Source organism: Xenopus laevis, chromosome 9_10L (assembly GCF_017654675.1).
Source record: "Xenopus laevis strain J_2021 chromosome 9_10L, Xenopus_laevis_v10.1, whole genome shotgun sequence".
NCBI classification, from domain to species: domain Eukaryota; kingdom Metazoa; phylum Chordata; class Amphibia; order Anura; family Pipidae; genus Xenopus; species Xenopus laevis.
Window position 1 is genome coordinate 53,252,171 of NC_054387.1, and position 24,534 is coordinate 53,276,704.

General features: G+C 36.3%; 1 protein-coding gene across 2 annotated transcripts; it reads right to left on the bottom strand.

The window, feature by feature from the left end:
• Positions 1-1,353: 1,353 nt before the first annotated feature.
• On the bottom strand, positions 1,354-23,919 carry LOC108701197 (myosin-4). 2 transcript variants are annotated; one of them, XM_041576780.1, is made up of 41 exons: positions 23,674-23,919; positions 22,620-22,668; positions 21,205-21,421; positions 20,803-20,946; positions 20,394-20,550; positions 19,892-19,919; positions 18,240-18,351; positions 17,442-17,534; positions 17,179-17,242; positions 16,992-17,090; positions 16,715-16,818; positions 16,484-16,622; positions 16,179-16,297; positions 15,950-16,099; positions 15,699-15,869; positions 14,339-14,645; positions 11,789-11,856; positions 11,611-11,698; positions 11,184-11,301; positions 10,543-10,666; positions 10,325-10,461; positions 9,989-10,244; positions 9,670-9,912; positions 9,273-9,449; positions 9,040-9,185; positions 8,829-8,919; positions 8,299-8,688; positions 8,086-8,212; positions 7,884-8,002; positions 7,575-7,771; positions 6,643-6,826; positions 6,267-6,432; positions 6,032-6,156; positions 5,643-5,951; positions 5,349-5,552; positions 5,109-5,234; positions 4,724-4,894; positions 4,532-4,636; positions 3,713-3,808; positions 2,009-2,165; positions 1,354-1,491 (listed from the first exon to the last, which is right to left on the bottom strand). In XM_041576780.1, exons 3-40 carry the CDS (start codon positions 21,406-21,408, stop codon positions 2,013-2,015), a joined length of 5,811 nt encoding a protein of 1,936 aa, XP_041432714.1. In that variant the 5' UTR covers positions 21,409-21,421; positions 22,620-22,668; positions 23,674-23,919; the 3' UTR covers positions 1,354-1,491; positions 2,009-2,012. The 2 variants fall into 2 exon arrangements, with proteins under 2 accessions (XP_041432714.1, XP_041432715.1); XM_041576781.1 differs by having other exon boundaries at positions 1,982-2,165.
• Positions 23,920-24,534: the final 615 nt, after the last annotated feature.

The following is a 24,534-nucleotide window of genomic DNA, read 5'->3' on the forward strand; positions in this document are numbered from 1 at the left end:
AAACCCCCCAAAATTGAGCAATTCATGAACTAAGTCTGAAAAACTCGATTCTGGTTTTCGCTCGATTTCATCATGTTTTTTCCCAAACCGATTATTTTGAGTTTTTTTATTAATAAATAAGGTCAAATTGGGCATGGGAGTTTGGTTGTGGTTTTTTTTTTTATAAAATATGGGATAAATTCAGAGTAAATAACCCCCTTAAACTCTAAAAAATTGTTGTTTATTAAGTGTAAAAACCAAGAACTCTAATACAAAACTTCTCCAAGTAAAAGTCAATGGGAGCTGCACTGATCCTATTGAACTTTTTTTTAGCCATTCAGACATAAAGGTTTTTGGATTTTTTTTTGCTAGTAATTATCTGAAAAACGCAAACTTTTAGAGCTTTTGGAGATATTCCTATTTTTATACATTTTATATTCAGATCTTTGAATTACTGCCATTCGTGTTTAAAAAACTGGTAATGACCTTTATTAAATAATAAATAATATAAATCACATTTTCAACACTGTTCTAATTAACTAAACAATGGACACAAATAATAAGATCCATATAAATAAAATGTTGAAACCCTAATAATTAGTTGTGATTTAGTTGGCAAATAATATTTAAAGGAACAGGTGTAATTCATTTAAATACTTTTAATTTTATTTTTGATGTTTGGGTGACTTTTTTTTTAATTTTATTTTTAATAATGTAAAAATACCTGAAATACACAATATGTTTTTTAAAACACCTGAAACACCAAACTGTACCATATTATTTGTATAATCTTAAACTTTTTAAAAGTTTTTTTAAAATTATTAAAGATTTATATCTACATACCATTGTGCCCAGTCATGGAGACAATTACTTGTGTTAAAATATTTAAATAACAAATGAAGTATAACCTTATAGGGACTTCAACATCAATTCATATATCACCAATTTTAAAATGTTGCCTTAAAATCTATATTCTTTATTTCAACTTCTAAATAATGTAGATTGTAGAAGTTGGCAAATCCCAATCTATTTTCTTAATTATGAAAGAGTTCATGTGTTTTGTGTTTCTGATAGGAAGAACAGACACAATTCTTGAAAGTGCTGACAAAGTGGCTTGTGCTGTTTTGGGTTGCATTATTCTTAATAACAAGATGGAGTTTTGGGAACTAGAGAAACATTTTCTCCATCAGAGTGCTTTGTAATGCTTTGTCTTTCCTATTGTTCCTGACCATGTGAGATTGGATTTAATTACCCAGGATAGGTTTCACATGGTGTAATGCAAAATAAGCCAGTTTAAACCCATGAAGACTTATTAAAAATACATCAATAAAATGTCTTCAGAAATACTAAAAATGAATACAAGATCAGACAATATGATGAAACCCTAAAAGGATTTATTTGCATACTGAAACTACAAATACAACTACATACATAAAAAAAGTTTAATTATGCAAAAGTCCATATTGTATGAAATTTTGCAAATAGCCAGTGCAGGTTTCACTCTTTTGCTTTCTAAAAAAGGAAAGTAGAAAAAAGAATTGATCAGACAACAAAACAGTAAACTGAGTACAACTTACATGAACATTATTAAAAAAGCACATAAAGCAAAACTTTGTTGTAGATATCTAAGTGGAATCATGGGAACTATTACCAGGGATTCACTAAATACAGGATTCAGTTCAGCCCAGTGTTGGATTTGGGTTCATCTGTCCAAACCAAACCCTATCATTTAATGTGATATAAATTTAAATTATTGAACTAATTGGATGCCATTTCGGGAATTTTGCTCAAATGCTAATATGACTTTTGCGGTCTGTATTCAATTCTGTGTTAGTCCAAATATTTTATGGGGGGGATCAAATAATTGGAAGAATATAGTGAGATTTCCCCAAAAATCCAAAAAAAAAGTGTCTATTGGGCATGCACGTACTTCAGTGCAGATTACTTTAGTTAACTTAAAAGTTGGGATTTTTTTGATGAAGTAAATTTAAAAACAAGTTACCAATATTTTGGCTTTTTGCTCAATCACCTGGTTACTCTTCAATCTTCACGATTTTGGTAACCTCTCGGGTCTTGACACGAAGCTTGTTGACCTGGGATTCTGCAATATCAGCGCGTTCCTCAGCCTCTTCCAGTTCATGTTGAGTTTTCCTGAACCTGGACAGATGTACATTGGCTTGTTCCTCCTGAAGGAAAATACAGTTATATATATATATATATATAGATAGTGAATGGGCGTATTGTTAACGGGATGTGGCCACATAATGAGTATGGTAAAAATCCACCAAGCTACATATGGCAGATGTTTTTGTCCCTTATTACATTTTTCAAATGTTGGGAGGTATGACAGTGCACTACTGGTTTGTTTACCCTGGATAGTTATTTTATAGCCTCTAATGATTCTTTTTAATGTTTGGCCTTATTTCTTCAAAGCTTAAAAATTTTTTTCCTTAGGCTGAGCAATGTTGGTGACAATTGTAAGGGATGTAAAGGGGGGTCCTGTGAATATCTTTATTTAGATTATACAATAATAATACACAGTATGATTAGGCCGAGTGCTTTTATATGGTCATGGAACTCCTCAGTGACTTATAGTATCCCTATATTTTACAATAGGGGTACTTTGTTTATTATAATACACAAGTTTCAGTGAGTCATTTGACAGAAATAACATTACAAAGCCCTGATAGTAACTGATGACATCTCTAAGCACCATGTATAAGGATATAATTTTCAGGATATGCATGGCTTTTGTGTATTAAATTTTTATAATATACAAAAGCCATGAATATCTTGTAAATTATATCCTTATAAACGTACTGTTTGATCTGATGTCATCAGTTATAAACTGTGAGTAGTGATGTAATTTCTGTCACATGACTCACTGAAACTTGTGTATTATAATAAATAAAGTACCCCCAGTTGCAAAATATGAGGATATTAGAAGTTACCTTGGAGTTCCATGACCTGTATAAAAACACTCGGCCTTCAGCCTCGCACTTTTATATGGTCATGAAACTCCTTGGTAACTTATAATATCCTTATAATTTACCAGAGGGGGTACTTTATTCACTCTATAAATGGTGCTTAGTTATAATTGGTGCTTGGTGATGTCATTTATATCACACGACTCACTGAAACTTGTGCATAATAATATATAATGCACCCTATGTTGTAAAGCACATGGATATTAGAAGTCACCCTAGAGTTCCATGACCTGTATAAAAGCACTCAGCCTTTGATATGGTCATGGAACACCTCAATGACATATACTATCTGTATATTTTACAAAAGGCGGATACATTATTCTATTACTAATATATTATAGTGATCATATAGTATAATTATAGTAAATCATTTCTACATGCAATTGTATCTGATAACAATTACTATAATGTAAGAAAGTGTAACATGGTAACAAATTAGGAATTGAAATTCTGTAAAGAGTTAACTCGATCCTTGAGTAATGATTCAAATTTATAAAAAATACCTGAACTCCAGATGCATGCACTATGACTTTGTATGACAACCGTAATTCTCCTATTGACAAGGGTCTCTATTATGTAGACAAACATGGAATTTTAAAAACATGGAATTTTAAAAACATTGGAGTTTTGTTTATATTCTGTTTGTCTTGGATTTCTGTCTTGTGTACATGATAAGATCAGGGATTATTTATTTATATAAAGGAATGAGAATAGGTCCAGCTTTTGATCAAACTAATAATACTCACAGTTTCCTCTGATTGTCTCTTGTAAGCTTTCACCTTCATTTGCAACTTGTCTACTAAGTCTTGAAGCCTGAACACATTCTTCTTGTCTTCTTCAGACTATACGTAAATGAAACCATATAAAATTACATGATCATCCTATCATCAAATATGTTTTCACTCAAGAAATGTAAATCCTGAGCTTAAAATTCTTTCAAATCAATTTAGATATATAAAATGTAATACATGTAGATATCATTTAAGGGGATTCTATCATGATTTTATGGTATAGTTTGTATTACTAAATTACATTGTGTACATTGCAAGTAATTAAGTCTACCTTTTAACATTTTATTCTTGAACCAATGAATTTCTTTTTTAGTTGTAATATTGGTGTATCGGCAGCCATTTCAGATCAATGTGCCTGGTCACATGCTTTCAGAAAGACTAGGATTTTTACTGTTGAGTGCTGTTCTCATATATATACTGTACCAATAGGTGGGAAATAGGAGCAATTTTATTATCTGGTTAGTTTCCCATTGTTCTGCTGATGGGGGGAAGGAGGGGGATAGCACTCCAACTTGCAGTGTAGCTGTAAAGAGTGACTGACATTTATCAGAGCATAAGTCACATGGCTGACGGCACTTAGGAAACTGACAACGTGTCCAGATCCATGTCAGTTTTTAAAAGTAGATATTAAAAAATTTGTTTGCTCATTTCAAAAATGTATTTCAATGCAGGATTCTGCTGGACTGACACTTTAAAACGATGCATTCCCCATGACAGAATCCCTTTAATTAACTTCTTTCCTATTCAATTTTATCTTTGCCTAGTGCAACTTACCTGATAGCTAAGTTCCTTCACTCTTCTTTCATACTTTCGGACACCCTTAATTGCATCAGAACTTCTCCTTTGCTCAGCATCAAGTTCATTTTCCAGTTCCCGCACCTAGAGCAGACAGAAAAATGGTTCTTCCAAACATCTATCAGAATTGCCCTCTGAGACACAATGGTAATTTACTAAATGCAAACTCACCCTGGCCTCCAACTTTTGGAGCTGCTTCTTGCCTCCTTTCATTGCTAGTTGCTCAGCCTCATCTAGACGAAGTTGCAAATCCTTAACTGTCTGCTCCAGATTCTTCTTCATACGTTCAAGATGAGCACTGGTGTCTTGTTCCTTTTTGAGTTCCTCAGCCATCATGGCAGCCTGAGGTGATCAAGAAAATTCATTTATTTCTAATTTATTTCTAAGATATAATAATAATAATATAGTAATGTCTAAGTGGAAAGTTGCTAACATGAATACATCTTCACACTTAGCACAATGTAGATTCGATTTATAATTTCTGTCTAAAACTAAAAACTTTGTATCAAAATGCAAAACAAGGAGCTAAAACATGATAACAATGTATAAGACTTACATCAGTAATGGCTTTTTTAGCTTTTTCTTCTGCATTCCTTGATTCTTGGATAGCCTCTTCAACTTCTGTTTGTAGCTGAGAGACATCTGTTTCAAGCTTCTTTTTGGTGTTGATAAGGCTGGTGTTCTAGAAAACCAATAAATGTCAGAAAATGGGAATGAAGGACAACATATGTATGAACATCAAGTCAAAGGTCAATAAATGAACTTTGGGTCCAATGAAAAAGTCCTTTAACTATACCTGTGAGTGGAGCAGCTGTACACGCTCAGTGACATCAAGGAGCTCTTGTTCTGCCACTTTGCGTGCACGCTCAGTCTGTTCCAGAGCAGACCTCATCTCCTCAATTTCAGCTGTCATGAGGGTATTTCTTCTCTCAGACATTGCTAGTTGTTCCTTCAGATCATCAATTCCCCGAAGGGCATCATCAAGGTGGAGTTGCGCATCCTATATAAACAGGCAACAATATCACTTGGCAGCTCACAGAGCTGATTAAAATGCAAAAATAAAGTAAGTGCAATAATCTTGACAATCTACCTTAAGCAGTCCCTGCACATTCCTGAGTTGTTTTTGTGACTCTGCTGCTTGTCGGTTGGCATGGCTTAGCTGGATTTCCATCTCATTCAGATCTCCCTCCATCTTCTTCTTTAGTCTGAGTGCATCATTCCTGCTTCTTATCTCAGCATCCAGGGTACTCTGCATGGATTCCAGTGCCCTTTGGCTGTTCCTCTTTATTTGATCAATCTCCTCGTCCTTCTCAGCCAACTTTCTATCAATTTCAGACTTAATCTGGGTCAGTTCAAGCTGAATACGTAGAATCTTAGCTTCTTCATGTTCCAAGGATGCCTGAAAGTATTTAAGAATAATTTTTAAAATCCTAGTTTCATTTCCAGTATATTTTTATTTCTTTGTCACACTCTACTTGCCTCGGCTTCTTCAAGGGATGACTGCAGATCAGATTTTTCACTCTCAATCTGTTTCTTGGCTTTTTCCAACTCGTGAATGGTTTTCCCACTTTCTGCAACCTGTTCAGTGAGATCAGAGATCTCCTCTGTATCAACAAAAGAAAAATAATCTGGAAATCTGAGCATATACTTGGATCATACAAAATTGGCTGTTGGTTTTTGAGGTATGGTCTGAATATCAAGTCAGAATTCTTACGCTGAAGGTTCTTGTTCTCTCTCTTTAAGGTTTCTAGTTGGTCTAGGGCTTCTTCATAGGAGTTCTTCATCTTGAACACTTCTGTGCTCAAGGACCTACACTCTTTCTGAGAAGCCTCAAGTTCAGCCTGGCACTCTTCATATTTCTGCTTCCATTCTGCCAACACCTGTATACAACATTATTCATAAATGTTGTGTGTCCTCTACATTAATATTTTGTAGTTCTCAGAATCTCCCAATATCTTATTATTTAGAATTAAGTAGAAAGAATGTACACTTTACTACTATTTTAATACATATTGGCCTTGGAATGGAACAAGTGGTTACTATCACTGATGCTACACTACTAATGGTCAAAATTAAAACAAATTAAATACCCTGTCAAAGTTTTTCTGCTTTTTGTCAAGAGCTGCACAAGCAGCGTTTGAACGTTCTACATCCACCATGAGGTCTTCAACTTCCCCTTGAAGTCTCTGCTTTGTCTTCTCCAGAGAACTGCACTTTGAGTTGGTGGCCTCAATTTGCTCTTCAGCTTCCTGGAGTCGCTGAGCAAGCTTCTTTCTGTTGTTTGAACAAAAAATATCATGACTGTAGGCCAAGCAGTAAGAAATAATAAGAAGCAACATTATTTTCAGTGTTATGAAAAATTATTTTATGTGACACACTGTTGAAGAACAAGCCATAAACAGCAACATCCAAAATGTTCATCAAAAAAAAACTCAGTTTATGAAATAATGTAGCTAAAGCGACACATAGGACTTAAAGGAACAGTAACGTCAAAAAAATAAAAGTGTTTTAAAGTAATGAAAATATAATGCAGTGTTGCCCTGCACTGGTAAAACTGCTGTGTTTGCTTCAGAAACACTACTATTGTTTATATAAATAAACTGCTGTGTAGCAATGGGGGCAGACATTCAAAGGAGAAAAGGCTCAGATTACACAGCAGATAGAAGATAAGCTCTGTCTGTCTAATGGTGTTATCTGTTATCCATTAGTTAACCTGTGCCATATAGCCGTTTTTCAATTTCCTCCATTGCTCCACAGCAGCTTGTTTATATGAACGATAGTAGTGTTTCTGAAGCAAACAGGTCAGATTTACCAGTGCAGGGCAACACTTGCATGATATTGTCATTACTTTAAAACACTTTCATTTTTTGGTGTTACTGTTCCTTTAAATTTAACTTGGCATACTATAGCATTATCTTTGCAAAATATAACAACTGCATTTTTAAAATTGTAATAATATCATTGAATTAGATTTTAAAACAAAATTATCTCTCTCTTAAAAACATTCTTAAAATCAACCCACTTTGCTTCCTCCAGTTCCTCGGTACGCTGTATTGCATCAGTCTCGTATTTGGTTCTCCACTGAGCCACTTCACTGTTGGCCTTGGACAAGGCCCGTTGCAGTTCAGCCTTTGCTTCCTGCTCCTCTTCATATTGCTCCCTGAGCAGGTCACAGTCATGACGGGAAGATTGCAATGCATGGGCAAGGGCATTCTTGGCCTTTACAAATGAAAATGAAAGAGAATAAATTGCCTGCACTTAACAAACAAGCAAATTAATAATGAATTGTATATTATCGTATTATTGAAACTTCATAAGAACCTAAAATTACCTTTGTTTCCTCTTCCAGTTGCCTCTTCAGTTCTTCGGTTTGCTGGGTAAAGGCCTGTTTGCCTCTGGTGAGCTGAGAAATCAAAGATTCTTTCTCCTCCAACTGACGCGAGAATTCACCTAATTGAAGACATTGCAAGTGAGAAATAGGAACACATTGGTTTTGCCATTAATTATAAGGTAAGTTTGTTGTAATAAACTACCGTTCTCTGTCTGAAGACGAGCTCTCTGTGCATTGATGTCATTGATGACTCTCAAGTGTTCCTCCTCTTTTGTCTTTATTTCACTAAATTGGTCCTCTAGTGTCCTGCACATCTTTTCCAGGTTTGCCTTTAAAAAGTAAAATAAATTTAGCATTTACACATCCACACACATTTACAGTATATCTTCCATAATAACCATGTAAATTTACATACTTTTACTTTGGAGACAGATTCCATGTTGCTGGCCAAGTCATCAATCTCCATCTTTAATTCACTCTTCTCCTTTTCAAGCTTCTGTTTGACTCTTTGAAGACTATCAATTTGTTCCCCATACTCAGCAACACTGTCAGCGTGCTTCTTCCTGAGAGCAGCGGCTGTAGCCTCATGTTGCAGAGTGGCCTCTTCAAGATCACGTCTCATCTTCTGGAATTCTGCTTCACGTTTCTTGTTCATCTCAATCTGAGCAGAAGTGGCACCTCCAGCTTCTTCCAGGCGCTCACTAATCTCTTCAAGTTCTCTGGAGAGATCAGATCTTTGCTTCTCAGCCTTGGCACGTGCTGCACGCTCAGCTTCTATTTCTTCTTCTAGCTCCTCAATGCGGGCCTATATAAAGCAATAAAGACAATAATTAAAAGATTACTTAATTTCTCATGTGATCTGAATCAATCTGCAGCTTCTTTGGTTAAATTAATTATACGGATTAGCAAACTATTTGAAATATGTTATTAACATATGAGATGTACCTGAAGTTCTTTAATCTTTTTCTGCAACTGGGAAGCAAGTACCTGTTCATCTTCAATCTTACTCTGCAACTGACTTATTTCAAAGTCCTTCCTGCAAAACATAGTAAAAAAGTAATTAGTATTTATTTTTTTGAAAATGTATACTAATCCTGTTTGTATGCGCTTGTCTCTGTTATGCAGGGGAATGTCTGGAGTAAAACCATTGCCTTACTTTTTTACTTTTTCATCCAGTTGCTGTTTGTCATTTTCCAAGTCCATTAAAGACTCTTGGGCCAGCTTCAGATCACCCTCCAGCTTTCTCTTTGCCCTCTCCATGTCCATACGCAGCTTTTTCTCCTGCTCTAGAGATCCCTCAAGCTGAAGAAACATAAAACATGTCAACGATTAATAAATGGCTTTTATGACAGCATAATTATTGTAATCACCTAACATTAATATCCGTACATCATCAACTTGTTGCTCCAGTTTGGTTTTTGCTTTTGTCAGGGTGTTAACTTTGTCTTCTTCAGCCTGCAGGTCATCCAAGGTCTGTTGGTGAGCTTCCTGGAGAGCTTTCTTTTCTTTAGTGAGCTTGGCAATGGTCTCATCCAGAACAGCCATTTCTTCAGTAAGGTTTTTAACCTACATGGCAGTAAAAAGATTTTGTATAGTTGTTATCACTATGTTTGCCTTAAACAACATATTTTAATACATTTGTATAATACACACAAATAAATGTACATTTATACATAGTTTCTTCACTGCTTTTTAATAGTGCTTATGCCTACACATCTAACTCATAAATTAATTTTTTCTAAACAAGATATCTTCTACACAATGCAAGGAATTATCAAAAAATTACTTTATTCTCGGTGGCATGTTTCTCTTTTTCAACTTTGGCCAATGTCAGCTCAAGATCGTCAATATCTTTCTTCAGCTCAGAACACTCATCCTCCAGTTTCCTTTTCTTTGCTGTAAGTTCTGCATTTGATTCCTCTTCATCTTCTAGTCTTTCATTAAATTCCTTGATTTTGGCCTCCAGTTGTATTTTGGCTTTAATCAAGCCTTCACATCTCTCCTCAGCGTCTGCCAGGCTCTCTGTTTCCTAAAAAAAAATTTTGAACGTCACATTTATCCTTTCACATTAAGAGTGATGTTACACAAAAACCAAAGGTACATACGGATGCAACTTGGAGCTGAAGGTCATTCTTTTCTTGAAGAATGGAGACCAACTTCTCCTCCAGCTGTTTTCTTTTTGCTTCTTCCTTTGCCAGCAACTCCTTGGTCTTCTCAAATTCTTCCTTCATGTTCTGCATCTCTTTCTCAGACTCCGCACTCTTCAGGAGAGGCTTGATCTTGAAATAAAGCTTCATCCATGGCCAATGCTTGACATTCATGAATGAACGAATGTTGTACTGAATGCAGAAGACAGATTCTCTGAAAATGAAGCACTTTCCATCAGTATTAAACCTAAATGTATATTTTTCATTATGATATAGGTTCTCATGAAAATATACCTTCTTTCCATCATTTTCTTGAACTCAACTCTCATGAGGAAACCTCTGCACATGGCCTGAGTACGAGTGATCAGTTGGGCCAAGCGCTCATCTCTCATCTCTTCAAGGGTACCCAAAAGACCAGCTTTGAAGAACACCTAGAATTCAAAACATGATATGGAAAATGGGAAAATATGTATACCCCATAAACTCAATGCATATTGTATAACAAAAGGTACCTTTGTGTGTCCAAATTTGTATTGGGTATGGTCCACATCTATAGATCCAAGAAGTTTTTCTGAAGCTTTCTTGCTGTCAATAAACTGTCCATCAGGGATAGCGCTTGCATTGAGGATCTTGTAACTGTGTCAGAATGCAAATTGTATTGATCCTCTAAAAGAGTCTTGTGTAAAAATATTATGCATATAATTCTAGATCTGTCATTAATAACTTATATGTTCTCTCTTATTTATTTTGACTGAGATTTATGTTCAGACATACACTATTAGTGCTTGCAGATTCTACAATATATTTTCTTGATTTCTTGAAGTGTACTTTCAGTTAATCTTCTGTTATAACCAACACACATTTACAAAAAAAGGCACTGTATATGCATTGAGGATTTAGCTATTTTGTATAATAATCAATAAAAGATTTTTAACAGTGCAAATTTCTATTTGTCCAATTATTTTTGTAGCTAATGGATCAATCCCTGGGGTTCAGCACCATTTCTCTCTTCATGTCAGTGTGCGTTTACTGACTCTCTTTGCTATGCAATTAAAATAGTTGTGGCAGAGATAAGGCACTGATAAAAGTCTAAAAGTGCTCATAGTGCATACAAGTATAGTATAATTATAATATGATATGGAAAGAGCTGTACCGCTGTTTAAAATCACCATAGAGGATCCTGCTTGGGAATCCCTTTCTGCAAATCCTGATACCTTCAAGTACACCATTACACCTCAGCTGGTGCATGACCAGATGGTGGTCCATTACCCCTAAAAATATAAATAAAGGAAGCATCAGAGAATGTTATTTTCTAAGCTAATGAGTACATTAGTTTAGAAAATAACTTCTCATCCATTGTTTTTCTCATACATTGTAAACCTTTTTTTTAATTGAAGCAAATATAAAAATTAAATAAATAAAAATAAATTATTAGATCTATATAGTCAACAAAGCAGCTTACATCTAACTTAATGGATATTAAGATAATTAAAGATTGTACAAAATAGGATATTTCTCTGATTTCTGTTATCCACCAAACCTACATTGTACTCAGTGAACACCATTTCTAATACACCTACCTGGAGTCTTTGTCTCATTGGGGATTAAACAACGTACAAAATGGGGATGAGTGCTTCTAAGGTTGGACATCAGCTTATTCAGATTCTCCTGTAGAAAGTTGATATAAGAGACTTCAGTGTTGTATATTCAGTAAAATGCTTTACAAAGTTGAACTGAAGAAAAGACTTAAATAGTTACCCTGAAAAGGGCAGACACAGTCTGGAAAGATGAGCCCTTCTTCTTAGCACCTTTTTTTCCAGCAGTATCTGCAATTGGAAGAATGAAATCCCAAATTATTTTTTAAATATGTTAATAGTAAAAAATGAAGCAGGAAGGGGTGGGACCCTTACTATCAGAGGGGGGTCAGCTGGTTGATGAAAACAAAATAAAAGCGCAGATTCTGAACTCATATTTTTCATCTGTCTACACAAATGAGCAACCAATAAGTGAAGGTTTCCTTCTTAATAGTCCCAATTCTAGTAATACAACTAATGATGCATGGTTCACACATGAAGAAATTCAAAAGAAACTAGAACATGTTAAGATTAACAAAGGTCCGGGGCCAGATGGTATTCATCCCAGTGTACTTAGCGAGCTTAGCTCTGTGATTGCCAAACCTCTTTACTCTTTCAGGATTCGTTGACATCTAGCATAGTGCCGAGAGACTGGCGAATTGCTAATGTGGTGCCTCTATTCAAAAAAGGATCCCGTTCTCAGCCTCAAAACTATAGGCCAGTTAGTCTGATGTCAGTGGTAGGAAAGCTTTTCGAAGGGTTAATAAAGGATAATATACTGGACTTCATAGCAAATCATAATACTATGAGTTTGTGCCAGCATGGTTTTATGCGTAATAGATCTTACCAGACTAACTTCATTTCTTTTTATGAGAAGGTAAGTAGAGACCTCAATTCTGGGATGGCAGTGGATGCTAAAGCATTTGATACAGTGCCACACAAAAGGTTGCTGGTTAAATTAAGGAATGTTGGCCTGGAACATAGTATTTGGACCTAGATAGAGAACTGGCTAAAAGATAGACTACAAAGAGTGGTGGTAAATGGAACATTTTCTAATTGGACCAGTGTTGTTAGTGGAGTACCACAGGGCTCTGTACTAGGTCCCTTGCTTTTCAACTTGTTTATTAATGACCTGGAGGTGGGCATTGAAAGTACTGTTTCTATTTTTGCAGATGATACTAAATTGTGCAGAACTATAGCTTCCATGCAGGATGCTGCCACTTTGCAGAGTGATATGTCTAAGTTGGAAAACTGGGCAGCAAACTGGAAAATGAGGTTCAATGTTGATAAATGCAAGGTTATGCACTGTGGCAAAAATAATATAAATGCAAGTTATACACTAAATGGCAGTGTGTTGGGAGTTTCCTTAAATGAGAAGGATCTAGGGGTTTTTGTAGATAACAAGTTGTCTAATTCTGGGCAGTGTCATTCTGTGGCTACTAAAGCAAATAAAGTTCTGTCTTGCATAAAAAAGGGCATTAACTCAAGGGATGAAAACATAATTATGTCTCTTTATAGGTCCCTGGTAAGGCCTCATCTGGAGTATGCAGTGCAGATTTGGACTCCAGTCCTTAAGAGGGATATAAATGAGCTGGAGAGAGTGCAGAGACATGCAACTAAATTGGTTAGAGGGATGAAAGACTTAAATTATGAGGGTAGACTGTCAAGGTTGGGGTTGTTTTCTCTGGAAAAAAGGCGCTTGCGAGGGGACATGATTACACTTTACAAGTACATTAGAGGACATTATAGACAAATAGCAGGGAACCTTTTTACCCATAAAATGGATCACCGTACCAGAGGCCACCCCTTTAGTAGGGATGTAGCGAACCGCCGAGTATGTGTTCGCGAACGCCGTTCGCGAACACCGGCAAAAAATGCGAACAGTTCGCGAACTGTTCGCGAACTTCGAACATCCGAAAATCGTTCGATTCGAACGATCGAAGGATTTTAATCGTTCGATCGAACGATTTTCGTTCAAATCGAACGAAAATCGAACGATTTTAGCGATCGAATGGTCGAACGATTTTGACGCGAACGCCTATTGGTGAACGTCGCGCGACGTTCGTGAACTTGCGGTGGACGCGAACAGTCGAAGTTCGCGCGAACTAGTTCGCCGGCGAACAGTTCGCTACATCCCTACCCTTTAGACTAGAAGAAAAGAACTTTCATTTGAAGCAACGTAGGTGGTTCCACAACGGTAGGTTGTGGAATGCACTGCCGGGAGATGTTGTGATGGCTGATTCAGTTAATGCCTTTAAGAAAGGCTTGGATGATTTTTTGGACAGACATAATATCAAAGGCTATTGTGATACTAAGCTCTATAGTTAGTATAGCTATGGTATATATAATGTATCTGAGAGCAGGGAGGTGTGTGTGTGTATGGATGCTGGGTTTTCATTTGGAGGGGTTGAAGGACTTTGTCTTTTTTCAACACAATTTAACTATGTAACTATGTAACATGCATAATACTGGTATTAGTAAAAGTAACTCGAGAATTTAGATACAGCATTTGCCCTACACAAAAGAGTAGGCATTGTGCTGTTTTGAGGAGTAATAATGAGCTGTTCCCCTGAAAAGAAATGAGATTATATTTGGTTAAGGACTGTCCTCCAATATTTACCTGATCTATTTTAAATTTGGAAAGGTGAGATTAAGCAAACCAATGTATGATGAACTGCAGTCTGAAAAAATTAGAACATGATTTTCTGTAATATAAATTTCACTTAAAAATTACCTTCTGAACCAGCATATGCAGAGTAGAGAAAGGAGAGCAGTTTGACAGAAGACTTCTGGTAGAGGCCAATGACAGTTTCATTCAGTGGGTCCTTGTTCTTGTCAAGCCAACCACTGATGTTGTAATCCACTGTCCCAGCATAGTGGACAAGAGAGAAGTGAGCCTCAGCTTTGCCTTTCGTTGGTTTAGGTTTCTGGAAGTTGTTTGTTTTGCCCAGATGTTGGTCATACAACTTGTTTTTGAATGAAGTGTCTGTTGCCTTGGGGAACATGCACTCCTCTTCAAGGATAGAGAAAATGCCCATTGGCTACAGAAAAAGACACAAACCTTTTTATCACTACTAAGTTTCTAACAAAAAACATACTAATAACAGATGAACATGGGGTGGCACATTTATCAAGGGTCAAAATTCCAATTCATGTGAGTTTTTTTAAACTCCCCTAAACTCCTATAAATTCGACTAGTCAAAATTTATTAATAACACAGAATTTTTTTTAAACTCAAACGAATTTAACTGACCTGAAAACTCGAATCGAATTATAAAAACTCAATTCAAATTTAAAAAATTTGAATGTCAGGAAGGCTACAAACATCACCAAATTGATCCCTGGACCTCTCCCATTGACTTATACAGTAATTTGGCAGGTTTTAGGTGGCGAATAGTTGAATTTGAGTTCTTAAAGGGCCAGAGTATGATAAATCTCGAAATTCAAATTCAGTTTGGATAATTCACAATTCGAATTTGAGAGTTGTGACCAAAAAAAATTCAAGAATTTAAATTTGAATTTTCACTTCGACCCTTAATAAATCTGCCCCATAATGTCTAATGTAAGGTACCACATAAAATACTACCATAGTCAAAAGCTATGTTTGTTCTGATGTTAAAGGGGTGTTTCACCTTTATGGTAATTTTTATTATGTTATAGAATGGCCAATTCTAAACAACTTTTCACTTGGTTTTCATTATTTATTTTGTATCGTTTTATAGTTATTTGCCTTCTTCTTCTGACTCTTTGCAGACTCCCTTCTAAAAAAAACAAATGCTCTATAAGGCTACAAATGTATTGTTATTGTTACTTTTTATGACTGATCCTTCTATTTAGACCTCTTCTATTCATATTCCAGCCTCTTATTCAAATCAATGCATGGTTGCTAGGGTATTTTGGACCCTAGTTACCAGATTGCTTAAGATGCAAATTGAAGAGCTGCTGAATACAAAGCTAAATAACTCAGAAACCTTCAATAATAAAAAATGAAAACCAATTACAAATTGTCTCAGAATATTACTCTCTACATCATACTAAAAGTTATCTCAAAGGTGAGCAACCCCCTTAACCTAAAGTATGTAGAAATGTTGTACCTTCTCAATAAGCTCAATGCAGGCAGCCAAGTCCATGCCGAAGTCAATGAACTCCCACTCAATCCCTTCCTTCTTGTACTCCTCTTGCTCCAGGACAAACATGTGATGGTTGAAAAATTGTTGCAGTTTCTCATTGGTGAAGTTGATGCAAAGCTGCTCTAAGCTGTTCATCTGATATTGAAAATAATGTATTATTATAACACTTTATACGTCAACATAAGTGATAAGCTTACTTGATATTCAATACTTACATCAAAGATTTCAAAGCCAGCGATATCCAAGACGCCAATGAAGTGCTGCCTTGGCTGCTTAGTGTCCAGCTGCTGATTAATTCTTAAGACCATCCACAAGAACATCTTCTCATACACTGACTTGCCCAGAGCTCCAACAGAGTTGTACACCTAAAGCAGAGTTACATTGTAATTACTATATCAAACCATAGGTTTTACTTATATCTGCAGCCCTTTACAGTGAAATTACCTGCTGGACAGTTTGACCTTTTGTGACATACTCATTGCCGACTTTGACTCTAGGGTAGCACAGAGCCTTTAGTAGATCTGCTGAGTTCAGGCCCATCAAGTAGGCAGCTTTGTCAGCCACTGTAATACAGTTTTGAATAAAAATAAAAAAATTGCAAGAAAATGTAAATATCATGATAAGCAATGACTTCAAAGAGTTGTAGTTAATCAGCTGGAAAGACATTGATTGGAGATGACTGTGCTAGAATATATTATGTATAAGAGTAAGATTCTATCATCTAATACAATAAAATTCAGTTTTCTAACCTTCTGTGCCATCTGGCTCAGCCTGTTCCTCTCTCTGTTTCTGCTTGAACTTCATGTTACCATAGTGCATGACGGCACCTGTCATTTTGTAAATTCCAACTTTTTCATCAGGGTTGAAACCCAAGATGTCGATGGCACTCTGTGAAACAAAATATCCAATGATTTCTGAACTTTCCTCCCACAAATGGATTTCCCCTAATGCAGCTTATTTGTTTTATATGAGGAACTTACGTCAGTAGCCATCAACTCTTCTTGGTCATCAATGCTGGTTACAGTAATCTCCCCTTGGCTCACAAATGGGAAGTCATAAGGATTGGTGGTAATCAAGAGCATTTCTAGAATCAATATAATTTAACAGTTCAGCCCAGCTTTTTATATATTGAAAAAAATATTTGCATGGGAGCTTCCATACTATTTGTCTTTATCCAGATAACTGAAGAAACACAAATGGGAATTTTTTTATTTATTTTAAAAAATGCTTTATAATGTGAATCCGGCAGCAACCTACCAATAAGCTCTGGTTTCTTGTTAGACATGATCTGATAGAAGATGTGGTAGCTCCTTTCAGCTGATAACTGGAATGTTACTCTGGATTTTTCCAGCAGATCTGGTTTGAATATAAAAGAACAACATGAACAAAATTTTGCAGCACATTTTTGCAACATATTTTTTTCACTAATTCTAGTGAAACTTACATGTTTCAATATCAGCAGAAGACAGCTTTCCAGTGGTGCCAAAGTGGATTCTGATGAATTTACCCTAAATATTAAGCAGGACATATTACTTTAAATATTTACATAAATAGTTGCAACTTCTGTACATTATATTAATTACGTTCTTTACCATTTTTTAAGGACACTACAATATTCTAGCAGATAATAATGCATTCTCCTACACTGTGCATCACTTTCATAGCGCATGGGGATGATTATATAATAAGTACAAAAGCTTGACTTACAAAACGGGATGAGTTGTCATTCCTCACAGTCTTGGCATTGCCAAAGGCTTCCAGCAGTGGGTTGGCCTGAATGATTTGATCCTCCAGGGTGCCCTACAAAGATTGCAATAGAATACAACAATAAATGAAAAATTCTCCTCTTTTTTTTAAATAAATCTCCATTTTAATACGTCATTTTGTACACCCTTCCAACTAAGACTAGAGTTATATGACTTTTGAATATGTACTTACTAAAACAGTTGATTTTGACGAACAAAAAGATAATCATGAAGCCACATTTTACCTTCTAGATGATCATGGGGAAAGCATAACCCCCCTCAACTCCTTCTTGTCTCTAGTATGGAGCAGTCCATATATAGGATTGTGACTGCACAAATATTATTAATAGTGATCCATCATACATTTTAATGCTACACTATAACAATTCCCAAGGAATTTGAGTCTAATAGTAGGGTTTTTTTGTATGAATACATACAAGTTTGGAAGAGTTAGGATTTGAACTTGATGAGTGTGTGTGTCTTGTGTGTATTGACTTCTCCTATACTTTTCCAAAGTTTGTGACTGGCTCCTCTAAGAACCTATAAAGTAGCAGATGATGGTGTCTAATTATCAAGAAATTTTAGGAGAAAGTTCATCCACTATGTCTTATAAAATGTTACCAATCCCAGGGTAATGTATTTAAGTATCTGTAACCAGGCAGCAAGCTGAGGGTAAACCTAGATAAAACGTGTAGTTTGAACCGACAAAAGAATCTGAAAGGCTTCACTTTAGCTACTTAAAATAAATGTAGCTACAAACCTGCATTTTCCCTGATGTTTGCTCTTTCTTCTTGTCACCAATAGCTGCAATTGTTGCAAAGTATTGGATGACTCGTTTCGTGTTCACAGTCTTTCCAGCCCCAGATTCTCCACTAAAGTACAGGAGATGTTACCATTAAAAAAAGTGTATGTTTTATTTATAATAACATAAGAATTCTGAATATCTGGTGGCAAATTTTCCGAGACTTGTAGGGGCCTATTGGAAGGCTCTGCTGGGACCTTGGGGGTTTTTGGCTCTATGCCTTAACCATTGGGCCAGGTAAGCAGCTAGTAGGCTTGTTCATTATCTATCACCTGGCCTTTGCAGCCTATTCCCAGCAGCAGCCTAATTGGTGGGTTGGGGTTAGTCAATCAGGACATACCCTGCCCTATATAAGGCCAACCCTCCTCACCACCATCGCCTGAGCATTGACCTAATTTGAGCACTGGGGCACTGCCCCTAACTCTTGTTTCCCTGTTCTGGTTTACCTGTATATTTCTTGCCTTGCCTAGTTCATGTCCTGTTCCCTGCTCCTGGTTCTTGCCCTTTTCTCTCTGCTCTCCAGTCCTCCTGCTCCAGTCCTGTCTGCTCTGTGCTCCAGTCTTCCTGCTTTGCCTCGTGATCTGATTCTGCTCCTTCCCTGGCCTTGCCTTGTTCTTGTTCAGCTTCTGTCTGCTTTTGTCAATCATTTTCCAGTCCTGTTCTGCTCTGTCTAGCCCTAATCTTCCCCTGCTCCATCCTGTCTTGTCTTGCTCTCTCTTGTCCTGGTCTTTGCCCTCACCGTCCCTTTCGAGTCCTGGTCCTTTTGATCTAGTACATCGTCCACTTCTTATTTATTTAGTCTGACCCTGACTCTTCGCCCTCGTCATTCTGTTCCTTTCAGCACAGTATAACTCCTGCCTGAAGGACTCACCTTATTTCTCCTCCTGAGCACCCCCTACCTATCCCTGACACCCATTTTACTAAAAATAGACAATCGATTCTTTTTTAAAAGCTCTAAAAATTGAAAAAACCACGAAAACCACTAATAAAAAACATTGCCAGGTAAAAAGTTGTTGAGGTCCTATAGATATACTCACAGTCTGATCGAGCAAATTAACCAGCATAATTTTCTCACCCGCAAATTTGTGATTTCTAAATATAACACAACACACTAATGAGGTAATGGAGATAGTGTTCCTTGAAAGTCAAGGGCACTTCCCCTCCCTCTAATGCAAACCAGTTCAGGTGGTAGACATGTGTAGTCAAATTAATACCCACATTACAACTTCACTTTTAATTAATTCACTTAAAATACCCAAAAAAATCAGGCCGTGCCCATACAAACAAACCACAAATAGTAACAAACTCACTGCACTTTATAGTTATTTCACCAACTGGATCATCATTTTGCTTGAATTCCATTTTGGCTATTTAAAGCAAGTATCCATTTTGAATGAACACAAATGTTCATTAGAGGGTTCAATACACAAACCAGTTATTATGCAGTTCAATTAAAAATGAGTTCTGCCTACTTAGAAAATCTACCATAAATCTGAGAGGAATTTGTATTTCTATTTTTTAAAACTATAAATTATTTGATCCTGTTCACTTGCCACTTTATAGTGCAAGTTGAACCCACATTATACTGTCAAATAGCACAGTGTACTTACGTAATCAAGATAGACTGATTGTCACGATCTGTAATGAAAACATATACATATTTTATAATAAGATGAAATGTCAGCAATCAACAAATGTTTTATTTATCCATTAGATATCGATAGGGTGATATACTAAACAACATTGAATGGCAATAACACTGTTTAGCGCAGGGATCCCCAACCTTTTTTTACCAGTAAGCCACGTTCTAATGTAAAAAGAGTTGGGGTGCAATAAAACTATGAAAAATTCCCTAGTTATGCCAAATAACGGCTGTGGCTATTTGTTAGCCCTATGTGGACAGGCAGCTCTATCTGACAGTACACCTGGTTTTTATGCAACCAAAAGTTGCCTCCAAACCAGGAATTCAAATATAAGCACCTGCTTTTATGCCACTGAAAGCAACATCCAAGTGTACCCGAATATTTTTATAATATAATATATATATATATATATATATATATATATATATATATATATATATATATATAATAAACATATATCATACAATACCTGTCAACATGAACTGATAGGCGTTATCAGAGATGGAGAAGATGTGGGGTGGGGCCTCCTGACGCTTCTTGCCTCTGTAGGCTGCCACCACCTCTGGGTTGTACACGGGAAGCCACTTGTAAGGGTTGACTGTGGCACAGAAGAGGCCAGAGTAGGTCTGTGAATTGAAACATCATATTGAGCCCCATTACTTTCTCTCTATAAATGGATACCTCTGCTGAAGTAGACTGTCATTTCCTTAAAGCTACCATGAAGACAAAAGTAAAATTGCCAGATTAAATGAAATACTATTGCTCCCACTAAATTATTATTAGACCCTTCAGAACCCCAATTATGCAATGAGTTCTTATCCAGCAAAATGAACTCACCATGAACTAAACCGAATTGCTAAAGAACAAGAAAGACTCACGTAGATCATCCAGGCTGCATAGCGCTCTTTGAGGTTGTATAGGACAGACGGTTCGTTCAAATGGGTCATCATGGCCATGTCTTCAATTTTATCGAATTTTGGTGGGTTCATAGGGAAGATTTCATCGTCCTTCACTGTTACAGTCTTATAAAACAAAATGACACAATATTATTTCTGTTAATTTTGGATTGTTTCTTCTTTAATGTGGATATGTCATAAGATGTGCTTCTGCACCACATCAAGGGGCATATATGTATATTTCTATTTTTATCATGGATATGGATCTTTTTAAGCTAAACTCCCATGCACAGATGCATTTTATCTCCAAAATAAGTTTGCGTTTTGCAAAAAATGTAATTCTGAATTATTCTACCAGAACGTTAATATAGACAATTAACTTACGGTATTATCCTCTTTCTTTACAGTAGCTTTGCCACCCTCACGGCTCTGAACAATGCCTTTAACGTACATCTCTTTAGGATCGATCACAAAGAAAGATGTCTTTGCATCAAATGGTTTGTTCTGCGACTCAATCCTCTCCTTTTCTGGCTTTCGGAGAAACGGGGCAGCTACCCCAAAAACTGCCATCTCAGCGTCACTACTCATGGTTGCTGCTTTCCTGCAGATATGCACAGAGAAATTAGATGAAATATATGAAGTTGAATGAATAGCATAATCATAATGTTATCCAGGAATCATGCATTGTTTTAAGTATATTAAGAAATGCATTTTATAAAACATGGATGGACAGCATAAAACCCAACAACCTTCTGCATCCCCAAATAAATGTTGTTAAACAACACTACAACTTTTTACGCACCTCCACAACAGCCTTGGGGAGGCAAAATGTGCTTTAGTAGACAAATAAATAGGAATTGTACAATGCTGAACATTTTAGAGACTTTTCTCAACTTCAGATATTGTCTTACTATATCACTAGGACATTGAAGTGGTCACCCATTTTGATCACTGATTTTCCTCTGTGTGTGAGGTTATTTGTCATTCTCACCAATTCTCACCTTAACTGACCTTCAGGCTCTTTCAGGTCCCATTATATAGGCCAGACCCACAGTTTTAGAAATACTAAGGGGCCGATTCACTAAGCTCGAGTGAAGGATTCGAATGAAAAAACTTCGAATTTCGAAGTATTTTTTGGGTACTTAGACCATCGAATTGGTTAAATTCGTTCGAATTCGAACGAAATCGAACGAATCGAACGAAAAATCGTTCGAATATTCGACCATTCGATAGTCGAAGTACTTCCCCTTTAAAAAAAACTTCGACCCCCTACTTCGGCAGCTAAAAGCTACCGAAGTCAATGTTAGCCTATGGGGAAGGTCTTGCCTGTGATTTTTTGATCGAAGGATTTTCCTTCGATCGTTGGATTAAAATCCTTCGAATCGTTCGAAAAATCCTTCGATCGATCGATCGCAGGATTAGCGCTAAATCCTTCGACTTCGATATTCGAAGTCGAAGGATTTCAATTCGAGGGTCGAATTTCGAAGTATTTTTAACTTCGAAATTCGACCCTTAGTGAATCGGCCCCTAAGTGATTAACATCCAATATGATATTAAATAATTAACTGTGAAGATCCCTCAGTTGCAGACCTCCATCGGGAGTTTTAAGAGGTCACTGCATGACCCAGAAGTGGATCCTGGATCATTAAAGATCTTGCCACTTTCTTTTGCCATAATACTGCCAGATTACACACACTCTGGTAGTTTGGTGAGATAGTGCTACAGAATTTTACTGCAGAACTTGCTTCCTAGGTGGCAAAAAAATAGCTATTGAATGGAACTAGCAAGCCACAACTTACCTTCAACCTTTCTCCCAGATGTAAAATGTATTTTGGCCAGACAATGAACCTAAAAAAAATAATTTATGTAAAATAACAATAATTAAAATCATTTAAAAAACTATTTTGGAATGAGAAGAACAGCCAATTCATTTGCTGAAAAAGAGTGAGAACTTCAGCTGCGCACATTCAAATAAAAATGGCTGCTACCTTTTCCAGGAGACACACAAATAAATGATGATGTCATTTTGTAACATATATAAGTTACTTTTGTTATATTCTTATGCACTGCTCTAACAATAATCCAGGTAGTAAAATATACCCCCAACACCAGCTACCAAATTATTTAGTTTCCCATTCATTTCCATTATTTATTATTTAACAGAAAAGAGTTGCTAATAAATTATGTGTAGGACATTTTGGAGCTCACTCTTCCACCTTGCAAGGGGAAGTGAGCTGTTTCAGTTTAGCCACTGGCTTTTTTTTTTTGAACTACATAAAATCCTACATGAAATCCTGGATCTACTATAGAGCCAAGTCACAACTCCAAGGTAGTCCTAAAACTTCTGACTAGCTTTGAAGCCTCGCCCTTGAGTAAAGAGGGGAGGAATCCAAACCAGATGTAAGCATTGAACATTGGAGAGTATAAGTTAGGAATGCAGACCAGTGTTACTGCATTACATAAACACCTGGATTTGCTACAGAACCTGCCATGACTCCTAGGTAGTCATAAGATTCTTAAAAATCAAAAAAACCCCACCCCTGAGGGTGAGAGAAAGGAGGAGTCCAAACCAGATGTAAGCAGAAGAGGAACAGAAAAATATGTTAGTATTGCAGCCAACTTGTGGTGTAATTCTTCAACATCCTAAGCCACAGGCTAGTTTGTTCCATAACCTATTTGTTCAGCAGGCTTCTCATTATCAATATTGCAATGTGAGTTCCCTTTAAATTAGGGATGCAGTGAATCCAGGAGAATGAAGTCCCTCTGTAATCCACACTTGCAGCTGCTACAAACAACATTAAAGTACAGTCAATATCCTTCCAGTAAACCTGGAGACTGGTGGCAAACACTTACCTTACAATGCAGGGCAGTGAAGGATAAAGACACCCTGCATCACACCTTCATTTATATAGCCCCAATTGCTAAGGCAGCAAATTCTATATTTGGACAATGAGTGGGGACCACTGGTGTCAAAAAAAAAGGTTGAGGCTGTAATTTCACTTCTGTTTAGGAAAGTCAGGATATAATTGGCTGATAGTTTACACACAGCCATATGGTCAAATCATTTTGTATGAAGTTTCACGTCTCATCGGTCTGTGAAAAGGCAATTTGAAGCCCACTGACAGGCTCAGAAATGCCAGCAGGAAAGCAACTAGAGAAAGGGGATATACAGAGAGAACTGTCATCATGCCGCACTCAATCAAAGAGCAGGTTTGGTTATTGCATTTATTGTTCTAGAACAAAGATTCACTTTTTTTTAAAATGCTTAGTATTTTCTAGTTTTTTTCTAGTATTTGATTAATATTTGGTGGTGCTTTTTTAATGTTAAAGCAACTGATGTATTACACTTATGCTGTGATGTGAATTGTAATCATTTAAATGATATTACGTCAACGAATTCATTATTTTTCTTCAGCATAATGTCATTTAATTGCTCTATAACTAAAGTGGTGCTAAAAGATTCACAACTAATCTCTTCAGTGCAGTGCTTGTAAGTCTGCCATGAATTGGATAAAAACATGTTTTTTCTTTTTAAATTTATTAAAGAAAAACCTAGTGTCCTAGAAGGCTTGAAAATTAGTGGGCATACGCCCAATAAAAAAATTGTAGAAAGAATATAAAAAAATATATTGCCTAGGAGGTTTGTACTTAGATGAACCTTAAGTTTTATTTTTATAAAGTTTTAAGTTTTATATTTATTTTTATTTATTTTTT